Here is a 13,789-nt window from a genome sequence, read left to right on the forward strand (position 1 = left end):
CCCTTTCAAACTGCAAATAACTAAATAAGTCTCATATTCAGTCACACGTCAGAAAAGGAAAATCTGCCTTTGAAATTTACCTCCTGGAAATGCTGAGTTTGCAATGTGAGGTTTGATTCTTATTTTGTGACAACTACTTGGCTTTAAGACTTTATTCAAATTAAGTTTAGTTAGAATCATAGAATATCTTGAGCTGGTAAAGATCCAACAAGAATCATCAGGTCCAATTCCTGGCTCCACACAGGACTAACTAAAAATTTCCTATTAGAAAATCAATTACAGACAGAGCTTCAATGTGCTAAAGGTTTTTAAATGATGAACTTAAAAAAAAAAAAAAAATCTATTTATTTGCACCACATTATTCAAATATGCAATTGAGTGGCTGTGAATATGGATACCTCTGCTGATCCAATTCTTGTGTTCCTCAATATTCTCTTCTCAATTTAGTCTCAGTAGCAAGTGGACACATTAATAACAAAATGCAGCATGGAAGTCTCAAGTCTCGGGGCTGATGAAAACCTATATTTGTGAATACCAGACTGATGCCCTTACGCTTTAGTATATATTACTCTACTTTGATTCCACCAGAAAAACTTCTTCGGTGGGACTGATCCAGCATGTGACATCGAGTGAGTAGATATTAACTCACTGGTGATGATTGTATAGATATTCTTTCTTGTTTTCTTTAAGTAAAAGCTTCTAGATATCAGGACACAGTGACTAGAACAATATTCAGAAGAGGCAGAACCAAACTGTTAGAAGTTGATGCCTGGCCTCCCACTCTGTAAGGAATTATTCCTGCAAAAAAAGAAAAAAAATTGTTTTTTGTGACTCTTCATGATCTCACTATGCCTTCGTATCTTCTCCATTTACCATTCTTGTGGATTATATTCTATTAAAAGGTAGTAGGTACTTCCTCTTTTAGATGTGGAAAAACAAGTCCACACACCAGGTCTGGCGTATGACTGTAGTTTTTATTAAGTAACTGTCATGAAGCTTGACTGTTGTGTATTTTGTCTTTTACAACATGGAGCTATTGCTATTTCTGGACATAATGGGTTGGAGTTTTACAGCAACTCGTTTTTTCTGCTCTTCTAGCTAAGTTTCATTTTGGCTGAATCACAGAATATAAATCTACACATGTTGGCCTGGTGTCAATGGTCAGTTGATTTCTCACAGCTGTGAGGAAAGTATTTTAGTCAGAGGAGTTTCATATCTGATTAAAAATACAATGCCAAAAAAAAAACAAAGCAAAACATTTAGTTTTCAACAGCTGTGTGCAGAAATGAAACTTGGTTGAAGCATCTGCAGCATCACATCACCTGCTCTGCAAGAATCTTGTTGAAGGCGATTAAGTGTTAGCTAGCAGCATGCCAACAGACAGCCAGAGAAAGGATTGTTTGCTGAGTTAGTAGTTGTCCTTTGTAATCCATGTGATAGAGCAGATACAGTAACAGTGTCTGTATAAATACTAGGCCTGCTGTAAGAATGTAGGATACAGTACTTTGTCTAAAACTGTAAGTATTCCGGTGCTTAAACACTTCATGCTAAAACATAAACAAATACTGAGGATGATAGGTTGGATTTGATAAGACCCAAAAAAAAAGAATCGTGCTTTTTATTTTCTAACATGCAGCATCAAACAAAATGAACTCGATAAAGGAAATATCTTGAAAATGACAGATCTCTTTTTAAGATTTTGATTATTTTTTTTTTTAAGCTGCAGAGATTTTTAAAATTCTGAGGCAATATATTGATGTTACACTCCATTTTTGAAAATAGAAAATACCAAAATAAAACGTGAATTGGCTGCATGCATTAGCTAATCTATTAAGTGGTCATTTTATGTAACTGATTAGAAGCATAGTTTATGTTCTCTTGTGCAGAATAGAGCAACTCAAAGTTTCCAGATAGAGGCATGAGGATGGTTGTTTGTTTGTTTGTTTGTTTTTTTAATAAAAATAAATTCATGCTTACTGTTCAATTTCTTGCTACTTTTATTGTGTCTGAAGTCCCGGCAGAAGTAAAACATGTTTTTGTTTGCTGAGCCATCAGACATGACTGACACAACATAGAATGATCTCTTCAATTTGAGTAGATGACTGCTAACTCTGGGAAGATGTGTATGAGCCCTGCTATTGAAATTTCCCTCCTAGTGCTCTCTGCCAGTAAAACTCATGTTTAGGAAGCTCAAGATATTTCAAACAATATTAGCAGAGTGGGGTATACATAAAATACAGTGGAAACAGTGCTTGCCTGTATGAGGCAGCATGGAGAACTCACAGTGTGTGCTACCTTGTCAGCGGGGCATTGGATCACTTTAGTCATACAGTAAAAAGTAGTAAATTAAAAGGAGGAGCTGATTAACTGTCAAGAAGACTGTCTACCTGTTTAGGCAGGCAGCGAGGAGTGCTGCAGGGGAGCTGGAACTAAAACTTTAACAGCAAGGTGCCTCAGAGATGGTCAAAGATGAAGGTATGTTAGTGCATCTGTAATGGAAAAGCTGTACTGTGGAAAATAGCACCCAATCCTGCACTGAAGATATGATGTCCTGAAGGGTGAAATGCATCTAATAGAAAGAAAAGATGGATCTCAGCCTGACAGAAAGGGCAAGAGAAATCCCCCAAAGGGCCACATCAATGGATGTGATAGTGGTTTCAACAGCTCTCTTGAAATCTAAGTTCAGCATCTAAACCATTGTCAGTCATGGGGGATAAATTTGAGAGAGATCTACAATGATAGCTGTTAAGCCTCTCTAAATAGGAACCTAGCAATCAGTTGTTTAACTTCAAGACAGATTTTTTTGTCTATTTCAGAAACTGATCAGACAAGATTCAGAGAGCCTACAGCTGTTAGACTTAAGTCCGTTTTGCAAAAGCCTAGCTAAAGATGTCTTAGTTCACAAACTGCTTTATGATCTTAGTCTTTTGATCCAAAATGGTGTGTCAGATCAGTATCGCTAATGACGTTCTTATTGTATTTCTTCTCTTTTGTGTAGCTATTTACCCATGAAGGGCCTAACTTTGTGAAATCCTTACATAAGACTAGAGCAGATTTAGCTTACATCAAATCTAAACTAAAACTTAAACCTGGATAGGATTGTTTCCCTCCATACCCCACTTCAATTACATTGACACAGGATTATTGAAAGAACAAGAAATCAGCACAGGCACTGTGGTTTATTAAGGAGTAGAAATGGAACACAGCCTGTTTTTCATTTCCAGAGCTACATAACATGTTTTTTGCTCGCATTAAACCCTTGAAAGTTGCATTGGTCTTGCTATTACAAAATCAGATATGTTCATAGTAGCTTTAATGTTAATTAAAATTATTTTCTGTATAGCTACTTATAACCTTTTTTGTTTTATTCAGGAAAAAAATGCAAAGAATAGAAGCATCTACGTGAGCCAAAAGATTTTTGTGGTGTAGTAGAAACTTCACTCTTATTTGAATCAATTGAACAGAAAGTCAGGCATCCTAATAAGGATCAAAAAGCATCGGATGAACAGAGCATCCTGAATTCCCAGAAGAGTCCAGAGCACTAGGGAGTCAAAATGTAAAACTGTCTCATGCAGTTTTCTTCATGTGCCTTCTGAATTTTGTAGAGGTAGGACAGAAAAAAAGGCAAGAGAGTTAACCTTCCTTGTATAGTTATGTCTTCACATTAGGTGTTTGTGCCTTGAAGATATGGACTGATCAGATGTCCCAGAAGAGTATGAATTAACAGCCTGAATGTGTTCTGCCTGCAACCAATGAAGGTGCAGCATGTATTCCTTGTTACATCTGGGCACTGCCATGCATTTTAGTACCCTGACATATCCTGTGGAAACATGGGTTTTTCTTGGAGGTTCTTTTATCAACATAGTCTCCACATGTTAATTTCTTGTCTTTATTAATTTTAGTTTATAAACCTAAATATGATTAGTTTTAGAACATTTGGAACTTCACACACCTTTCTTTAACTGGCAGAAACATTTGTCTTCTGCTCACACGGTCTACTTCCTACATAGAGCTTTAATGGTTTCCTTGGGGGTGTGGAGATAAAATCTGAATAAGGCAAATGAATTATTTTGCTAGGTAACATCATTTTAATGTGGAACTCGGGAGGAATGGCCAGGAAATTTACTTACAGTGAGTGGGTTGGAGGTAACAACTCCAAATGCTTGTGCAGATCAGGAGTGGAGCAGACAATGCAGAAAAAATCTTCTTGGACATAACTAGATTACCTGAGATTTGTGATGCGGCTAGCCCCTCTATAGAACATGAAGTATGCTTTAGATAATTAATGAATGTTTTAGTATTAGATATTGGTTTTACTAGGAACGGCCTGCTGATGTTGGTAACTATGTTTCTTGTCTTACTGTTCAACCATTTCACAAGACTTGCTCCCATTCCAGTCACTGTGTTCTGCTCTGGTTTCGCATCGTGTGCAGATCTCCCAACAGACTGACAGAAGCAGACGTGAATTCATGATGAGGAGCACGCAGTACACGAGGTTAGTGCACCAACTGAGATGTAATCCAGAGAACTGTTTTCCTTGTAATAGAGAAGGCTTCCTCGGATTAAAAAAAGAAAAGAGACAATCAACCTTTTATAAAATTTTGGAAGCTTTATGATGCAAACTGTGCTGGATTTCAGTATTCACAAGGATGATCAGCTAGCAATTACTTTGTAAGCTCTTCGATTGTCAGATCAAATGGGAATCAGTGCAAGAGTACATAGTGAATAAAATATGTCTCTGCATATTTATAATTTCAAATACTAAGTAAATCAGCAGTGATTAAATACCTTTTGCATCTGCCAGTCATCTTACAGACTGTTCTTTGGAGCAGTCCCCTTCAGTCTGGTATCAGTCTATTTGCATCAGAAAGCTATTCATGGTATGACTTGCTACAAAGAACACTAGGTAGAGTATCAACAGGGTGACACTGTTCTGATACATTTAGCACTGACCAATGTATTGGGCATATTGTACAGAAGTGTAAATTTCCCTGTTCATGAAGTAAAATTTATTCTAGTTGAACATAGAAGACTGTTCCCTCCACGTATGGTATCATTAGTCACACATGTACTGCCCCTTAGCTTCTATCCATTTTTAGAGTTACTCTTAGTAATGAGATGAGAATTCAGTATCACCTTTGATGTTTAAGTGTGTCCTGTTGAGTCTGCTCAGCCTGGCTGGAATACAGAAAAAACAATGCCTGTTTTGATCCCTGTTGGAATATAGATGAAAGGTTGGGTAGAGGGGAGAATCTAAAAATCGAGTTTGATTTATACAAAGCCAAGTTGGGAAAAATAGGAATCTATTCTACCCTTAGTAGATACCAGCTGCATTAAAACCAAAACAAAGTAACAAACAAACAAAACCCTGATGCCTCCTAACCTTCCCCCTCCCCACTCCCACACCACCAAAAAAAAAAACAAAGCAAAAATATATAAACACAAAAAAAATCCTCCCTTCCCCATCCCTTTGATAAAGCAAACCCACGTACACACACACACATGAATTCTTCCGTGTTAGCATAATGTTTTACCATAGTTCTACCATTGGCTGTTTTTCATTTCATAGTATACCAGAAACCAGCGCTCTCCGTATGGGTATGAATTAGCAAAGTATGGACCTCATCCTATGCCTGTTAGATGTGTGTATGAAGGTGGCAGAGAATACAGTTAAGTACATTTGACAGTGTAGACTGAGGCCCCAGCACCCAGTCTTGAGGCACGCATAATTTAAAAGCCAAAATAAAACTTCAGCCATAGTAGAAGTAGCCTAAGTACATCTACATATTCAAACAAGTACAAAATCAGGCTTATTTCTAAAGTCAGGTTCATATAAAAGCTCATATAAAATCTGCCCGTGGGCATTTTTCAACTGGTCTTCAGTAAGCATTGGATGACAATTTTCCTGACAGTGTGATAAACCATGGAGTTGTAAGGTAATAGGGAGAGCTCACAAGGAAGGGCTCCCTGTCTCCAGGACAGCATCTTCTAGAGTGCTTAAATTATTCCAGGGTTTAAGAGATAGTGGTCCCAAATGCGTCTCCTAGGGGCTTCAGAAGAAAATATTGATGATCATAGCTGCCACAGAGCACGTGGATCTGAGGGAAGATTTGGAAGGAAAATGTGAGCTATGTCTTGCCATTTTCCAGCTGTGGAGATTAATAATGGAATAGGCTAAACAAACCACAGGAATACGTATGTGTGTAGAGATGATTAGAATGGGGGGAAAAAAAGATGATTCTGAAATATTTCATTCAATCTGAAGCAGAATGGTTTGTATTTTCTTATTTTTCTATTCTTTCTTCCATTTTACACTTACTCAGATCAAATTTTAAGCACAACGCTGGTTAGAAATGCTTATGTGGGTTGCTTCTACGTTTTCCAGTGTGACTAGAAAGCACCCATAGCGTTCTCACACTTTCAAAATGTTCCCCCAATATTTCTTTATCCTGTTCTTATTACCCCTATCCTGCCAGCTCCCTCTCCCCAGCTGCAGTTAGTGTTATGTGCTTTCAGCGGGGCTCCTTTTTGATGTGCCACACCTGAGCTTGAAGGAAAGGAGGAGGAAAAAAAAAAAAAAAAAGGGAAAAAGAAGGAAGAGAAGGCAGCAAACCAGGCTCCGGGCTGCCGCCCAAGCAAGCAGCGGGCACTGCAGCGCTGCAGGTGTGCGGGGAGCCGCGGGCCCTTCCCGAGCCGCATGCGGGAGTGCGGGGTTCGCTGCCGCCCGGTGCTCGGCCCCGGCTGTCTCACCGGCGGGCGGGGGAGCGAGTGGCTGGGGATGCTCGGGCGGTGATGCCGGGAGGAGGGGGAGGAAGAAGAGGAGGAGAAGGGGGGAGCCGCTGGGACAGCCTGAAGTGGGCGGAGGGGAGAGGCGGGTGTTATACCGTCGCTCGGGGGAAGGCTGAGCATTTGCAAATTGCGGCTCCGAGGCTCGGAGAGCATCCTATCGCCGCCGGCCGGCCGGGCGGCAGCCGCAGCGCAGGACGAGGCTTCCCGGCTCCCCGATCTCCTCGCGCTGCCTGCGCTGTCCCCGCCATCCCCGCCTCTGCCTCCGGCTGCCCGCGGCTGCTGTGCCCCTCGCCTCCTGTGCAACAGAGAGGAGAACGGCAGCACGCGGAGGTGCGCTCGGAGCCGAGTGTCGGCTAGAGAGCCAGTCCCTCTCCCAACCGCGCAGGCATAAGCAGAGCCCTGGGTGAGTAGTCTGGGAGATTCCCCGCTTCTCCAGGCAGGCCAGAACCGATCAGGCCCCCTTCAGCGCATCCCTTTCTTCCTTTCTTCTCGTTCTTATGCCTGGAACGTGCAGGAGATCCCTGTCCTCTGTGAGGTTAGTCAAACTGGTGTACCTGCTTGGTGATGGATTTTGAAAGATTTTACTACCCAGCCCTTAGAATAACATCATACTATGACTGTCCCAACTTGAAAATCTTTTTATTTTCATGTGCAAAATTTTCTTCCTTTTTTCATTAAAAAAAAAAGTTTTTCATCTTTTACAACTTTTTTGGCCTTATGGAATTGCCCTGCTCACTTTCACCTGTAATTTTATGTCGGTAACACATGATTTGAAGCTAATGATATGCTAAAGAGTTTCTTAGTCCTTGAATGTTGTAATTAACAAGTGATATCTGCATATTTTTCTTCTGCTTTCTTCAGGCTGAACAGCCATGACAGCTGAAAAGACTATTCCTATAATTAATGGCAAGCCAGAAGATGTTTTGGATCCAGAAGCTTCAAGTACCAACCTCGTCCACAGCAATGATAAGAAAGTTCATGAAAGAGGTCACTGGAACAATAAGGTTGAATTTGTGCTTTCTGTGGCAGGGGAGATTATTGGGTTGGGAAATGTATGGAGATTCCCATATCTTTGCTACAAGAATGGAGGAGGTAAGATGGCGTCATGTGTTGATTTGCAGCTCACTGTAAACATCTGGGAAAGAAACACTTAGGGGTGTTTTACAGTGATTTCTTGCACTAGTAAGGGGTTCAGGACTTAAGTGTTTGTGTGTGTAGGTAGGGAAGTATTAAGCACCTGAGAACAAATAAAAAAAAATGTGATGTTTCCCTTACTACCACTTCCCCAAATATTATGCAGTTTAATTTCTCAAGGTTTTTCTTTGGTTGTGGGTTTTTTTTTCATTATTAATATATATATTGATATATATTAATATATATTATATATATATATATTTTTTTTTTTTAAGGTAGAAGAAACTAGTTAGAATAGAACGTTTTCTTGTGCATACAGAATCGAGCCTACTCAACAAAGTTTGTCTGACAAAGAGAAAAAAGTAGCACTTTATTTTTCTGAATAGCATACTTTGGGGAGGAAGAATTTTTCTGTTTCTGAAGATACTATGGATTTTACTTTTCTTATGACAAAAAAGAAAATCCTTTAAGTCAAACACACTCTTTTTTTTAATCATTACTTTCCCACTCAATATAGTAAGGGAGGGGACGATACAAAGCTGACTGTTACTAAGCCAAGAGAGCAAGCTCTGTATACCTTAAAATAAGACGGTGGAAGTCTATTCTTTTCTCTCTCAAATCACAGAAGTACAATGTATGATATCTATTACTTACAGTCAGGTATCAGCTAGGTCAGATAAGTGACAATTAAGAGTAAGCACGTCAGCCATGTCTCACACAGAAATAAAGGAAGAAAGATAAATGTTAAGTTTAGAATCCTGTGAGCTAGATTCAACATTCTCCCACTTAATGTCTGAATCAGCAGCCCTAGTGTAAATGTATATCCTTCAAGAACAGTGATATGCTCAGTGACTGATATATGCAAAGATCTGTTCTGAACAGGTTTGTTTGCTAACAGTGCTATGCCAGATTTCTTTCCCTTGTTTGCATAAAGCTAGGTGAACTCGGGTGGTTTTAGCCATTTTGTCTGCTGTTTCTAAAGACTACTCTTGTGGTAGGTGTGTTACTAGTTTGCAGCTCCTCTTTAACACATTTGTACTGTGGCAAAACTAAGATGACAAGAACTCACTCGTTTTTAGCATGGTACTGTACTTTTAGTCTCTAATCAGTCTGTTGGATGATTTGCTGAACGGTTTCTTGTTGACTTATAAAGTTTCCCTGAAGAACTTTTGGCTGAAGAAAAGATGAAAATATCTTTTCAGTGTATACTGAATATTTCCTGAAGCCTTTATATGCACACTGAATTCATGTTAGTATGTCAAAATACGATGCTATCATTTTTAAGGGTATGGCATGAGGTAACACACTATTATCATGTATTTGGCTGACTTGTTGGCTTACTTAAGTATCATCATTAATCACTACAGCAGTCTTTAAGAATAGAATGAATGCATGTGATTTGATTGGCCATGTCCTGATACCATGGGAAGTTTGCCATTAACTTCAATTTTCTTTGGTGAGGTCTCAGTCTACGACCTTTGGCTAACACCTCTGTTTCTGTAACTCTCTAGAATGCTGAACTAGAACTAGACTTGGGTCTAGTTTTGGGTCTAATGCAAATGTTGCACTGAATGTAAATACTGGGAAATATTTCATGTATAATATGTAATCATAATAAAGAGGTATATGAGCTAGTTACGAAATAGAATGCCTGCTAGTACAGAACAAATTCAGAAGCAGCATGGATACTCTGGCACTATCAACAGATAGGGTAGGCATTAGCTTCTGTATTTCTGATTTGCTCTTATGGACACTTGCTATTTTTTTTTTTTTTTTGTTTATTTATTATTATTATTTTTTTAATATTTCAGTTATGTTTCTTGAATTAGATATTTCATGGAAACTAGTTGGTTTGCGAGCAGGCAAACTTGGTATCCTTTGTTTTTTCCTGATGGGTATCTGTTGTAGAGGAATTAAAAAAAAAAAAAAAAAAAATCTAAGCCATTATAATAAGTTTCATTAAGTTGCTGTGTTAAACTCACTATTCTTGTCCATGTGAGTGAGCTAAACTTGTTTTCATGCTGGACAGCAGTTCTCAAATCATGGCCTGTTGTCTTTCAAACCATTTGCATGTTGAATCATATGTAGAAACCATCATTTTGGATGCTCAGGTTACATTATTTGAAGTCTACAAAGATATTGCTTGAGACGCAGCTGAGATTGAGCTATAAGCAAATGGAGTGGCTGAGCTAAGAGGTCACTCACGAAGACATCTCTGAATAAGAACCTGCAAATCAAAGCAGGTGTATTGAGTTGATCTGCCTTTCTAATCACAGTGATTGAAGTATTACAATTACTGCAGATTGTGGGTATTTTTTTTTTCCCCATCTTTTTAATGATCCAGGATATTTATTTGCCTTGTAATTGTAGAAATTTTCCGTAAGTATATTCAGAAATATTTTGTTTGTAGTGAGATTCTGATAGAAGTTTAGCATTACAGGTGTTGTTCATTAATGATCAGATCAATCTTCAACTCCTGTTGAAGTAGAAATGTTAGTGCTCTGAAGAACTGATTGATGTATGCAGTTACTGCATCTATCAAAACTTTTGTGTAGTGCTTCACTGTGTCTGTCTGATTAAACCGGTGAAACTTTGTTTACTGGTGTCAGTAAAAATGGCCCAAATAGTTACTGTTTTCTCCTGGTATTTGTATTCTTCCTTGTTTCCACCTAAATCAGTATAGTTAGTTGCTTTCTATCTCATCCTTTGGTTTATTAGGAAATCTGAGTACTAGGGGAATGAAGGAAAGAAATTATTTTGGCCTTGTATGTTGATGGGGTCTCTGTGTAGTGGAAAGGCTGTGTTTCATTCCTTGTTATCTAGGTTCAGTTCTAAATTGAATACTTAAAATCTACTGTATTAGCAAGTTACATTGTGCTTAACAGGTATCTTCTGTCACTTCTTTGTTCACACTTCAGTCACTTTCTCTGGCTGCCATACCTAATAACATGGTTAATCATGAAATAATACAGAATTTCTGCTCTGTGTTAATAAGAGCAGAAAGCAGTATTTTGTTGAAGGCTCCAAGTTGTACTGTTCACTATCTTTGCTGGAGTTTACTGTCAGCATGTAAGGAAAAAAAGCTGATGCTTTGTAAATTTCCTACAATTTCTAGATGACAATGCCAAGTCCTGTTTTCTTTCTCTGTGTAAGAAGTCCTAAGGTGTATTTTGTCATTCCCTTCTTACGATCCTCATCATTGGTCTTATCTAAATAACATCACAGTACTTGGATTTCATTTCCATAATGCTGCTTCATCCCTGCTTTTCTCCTGAGAAAAGATGGGAAGAGAGGGTAGAATAATTTGATGATAATCAGATCAGAATGGTGTGGCTACGCAAGAATGTGATCTTTCCTGTGCTTGAAAGAAAGTTCAGCAGTTAAGCCTATCCTGAAAAACCTCAGTATGCTTTGTGTTTTGACTGGGGATAGGGGTGGTTTTTGTACTGGTTCTTTGTTTTCAGTCCATGATAATGGCTTAAGAGTTAACTTTTAATATTTGGTGCCAGAAGTAAACACTTTTTGCACTTTTAGCACTGCACCTGAGAGAATTAGCTAAAGAATGAAAATAAATTTTTCACTAAGTTGTCAAGGAACTGTGTTCGTTGTAACTGATATCACCACAATGTTTACTCATAGGTGCTTTCCTCATCCCATATGTGGTTTTCTTTATTTGCTGTGGGATACCAGTTTTTTTCCTGGAGACAGCCTTGGGACAGTTTACCAGTGAAGGAGGCATTACGTGCTGGAGGAAAGTTTGCCCTTTGTTTGAAGGTAACAACCTTTTCTGTGTTCTACTGCATTAAATTTTAAATGAAGGAAAAAATCTTACAAAAGTTAGGATGTACTTATAGTAGTAAACATTTGTTCTCAAATTATCTGAAAAGTAAGAATTCTTTGTTCTCTCTTCCTCCTCTCCAGGCATTGGATATGCTACCCAAGTTATAGAGGCACATCTAAATGTATATTACATCATTATTTTAGCATGGGCTATCTTCTATCTATTCAACTGCTTTACTACAGAGCTTCCCTGGGCTACATGTGGGCATGAATGGAATACAGGTATGACCTCGGTGGGAATACTTGCTGTACAAATAATGACTTCCAAGTAATAAAATGAATTAGTGTCGAAAACACAACTATTGTGGTAGAAAAGTCTGTGGGAATGGGCTGATCACGTCAAACTGTGATAAAATGAATCACAGAATTGTAGGACTTGGAAGGGATCTCTAGAGATCATCTAGTCCAACCCCCCTGCCAAAGCAGGCTCCCTAGACCATGTTGCACGGGTCGTGCAGTGAAGACTTACTCATACCTTTCTGATTTAGGTCACTGTATAAGCATTTGTTCCTGTGACATGTAATGTCAGTTGTGAAAAGAATGCTTCGGCCTTTGTTATTTCTGTAAAATATTCTAGCTAAATCCCAGGACTCTCATTTTCAACCGTATCCATTCTCCCAGAATACAGTAAGTGAATTCAAGAGAAGAGCTCTTCTTTTTCTTTTTTAGATACAAGTTGGAGTGCCTTTCCACTTGCTCTATTAAAGCAAAGTGGAGTCTTGTTGCTGGTTGTTTCGTCAGCCAATTGTTGCCATTGGCCATTGAACAACCACTTGAAGAAGTATTATGTTGTAGTTCCTGAAGGATTGCCTCAATTTTTCAAAGTTTCTTCGTTTAGCCTCAGATGTTTAATTGGCCCTTGTCATTGCCAAAGTGCATTTAGAAAGTGTAGGAGTGTGTAGTGTACTGCATAGATATTTTTCTAGCTTAGGCCTCTGATCTGGTGATCAAAATACTATTACAGAAGTAGCAGCTGTAGGATTTTAGAATATCTAGAAATCCTTTTAACCACACAGAGTATGATATAGTAAGTGGCTTTACAAATGCACAAACAAGAAGATGGACCAGAAGAAATGTATGTACATACATCAATATAATAATTTTGTTGTTGTTTTTATAGAAAACTGTGTGGAATTTCAAAAACTTAATATGAGCAACTGCAGTCAAATCTCTTTGCAAAATGCTACGTCTCCGGTGATGGAATTCTGGGAGTAAGTGCACATAAACAATCTGCTTGATCTGACTGTTCATTATCTTCCAATATTTTTATTGTTTACAGGTTATTAGGTATTTTATAAACTGATAGCACTTAGTGATAGGAGTTCAGTTGGAAATTTTCTTATATAGTCGAAAGATTCAAGATGAGAAGTTTAACTCTTTTTAGAAGATTCAAGGAAAAGAATTCCATATTCTGAAAGAACACAGAACAAAGTGTGCCACTTACTTGGGATCTTGGCTCCTGCTGCTGGAGGAAAGAACCTCAAATACATACTAATGAGGCAGAGGTGAAAGAGGATGATTTTAAGTGTTTCTTGTTGTTTGGTGGTGGTTGTTTTGTTGGTGTGTGTTTGTTGGGTTGTTTTTGTTTTTTTTTTTTGGTCTATTTGTTTTCCCAGGGTGTTTGCTCTCTTTTCTTCCATAACAGTTGCATCTTCATCTGAGCTAACTAATATTTTGGAGTCTGTATATCATTATATTTGAATGGACTGTGTCAGTTTTTCAGTTAGAAAAAGAAAGCTTAACACTCTTGCATCTCCTTGATTCTGGTTTCTAGCTAGAGTGATAGAAGAGAATTCTCTTCACAAAATATGGACTGCTTTTGTGATGACACATTTTTTTCTTACTATAAATATTTAATTAGTACATGTGTAGTTGCGTACTTGTTCTTTGCAAGGCACAGTTTGTATTAAGACAGTCACAGAACTGGAATGTTACTTTAATGTTAAAGTACCTCTTCTTCATTTAAAGGGGTGTATTACAGAGTTTCTGGTTACTAAATATTCTTGAGAGCCCATTCTAATTACCT

The 13,789-nt window shown here is 38.3% G+C and overlaps 1 protein-coding gene across 1 annotated transcript in view; it reads left to right on the top strand.

The window, feature by feature from the left end:
• Positions 1 to 4,391: 4,391 nt before the first annotated feature.
• The window catches only part of SLC6A11 (solute carrier family 6 member 11), a 90,094-nt gene continuing 80,696 nt past the window's right edge, over positions 4,392 to 13,789 (top strand). The window contains exons 1-5 of the mRNA XM_019620012.3: positions 4,392 to 4,495; positions 7,651 to 7,881; positions 11,563 to 11,697; positions 11,845 to 11,985; positions 12,884 to 12,974. Of these exons, the coding sequence (XP_019475557.2) occupies positions 7,662 to 7,881; positions 11,563 to 11,697; positions 11,845 to 11,985; positions 12,884 to 12,974 (587 nt within the window). The 5' untranslated portion in view covers positions 4,392 to 4,495; positions 7,651 to 7,661. The remainder of the gene's footprint in view (positions 4,496 to 7,650; positions 7,882 to 11,562; positions 11,698 to 11,844; positions 11,986 to 12,883; positions 12,975 to 13,789) is intronic.

Source organism: Meleagris gallopavo, chromosome 14 (assembly GCF_905368555.1).
Source record: "Meleagris gallopavo chromosome 14, MGAL_WU_HG_1.1, whole genome shotgun sequence".
Taxonomy (NCBI): domain Eukaryota; kingdom Metazoa; phylum Chordata; class Aves; order Galliformes; family Phasianidae; genus Meleagris; species Meleagris gallopavo.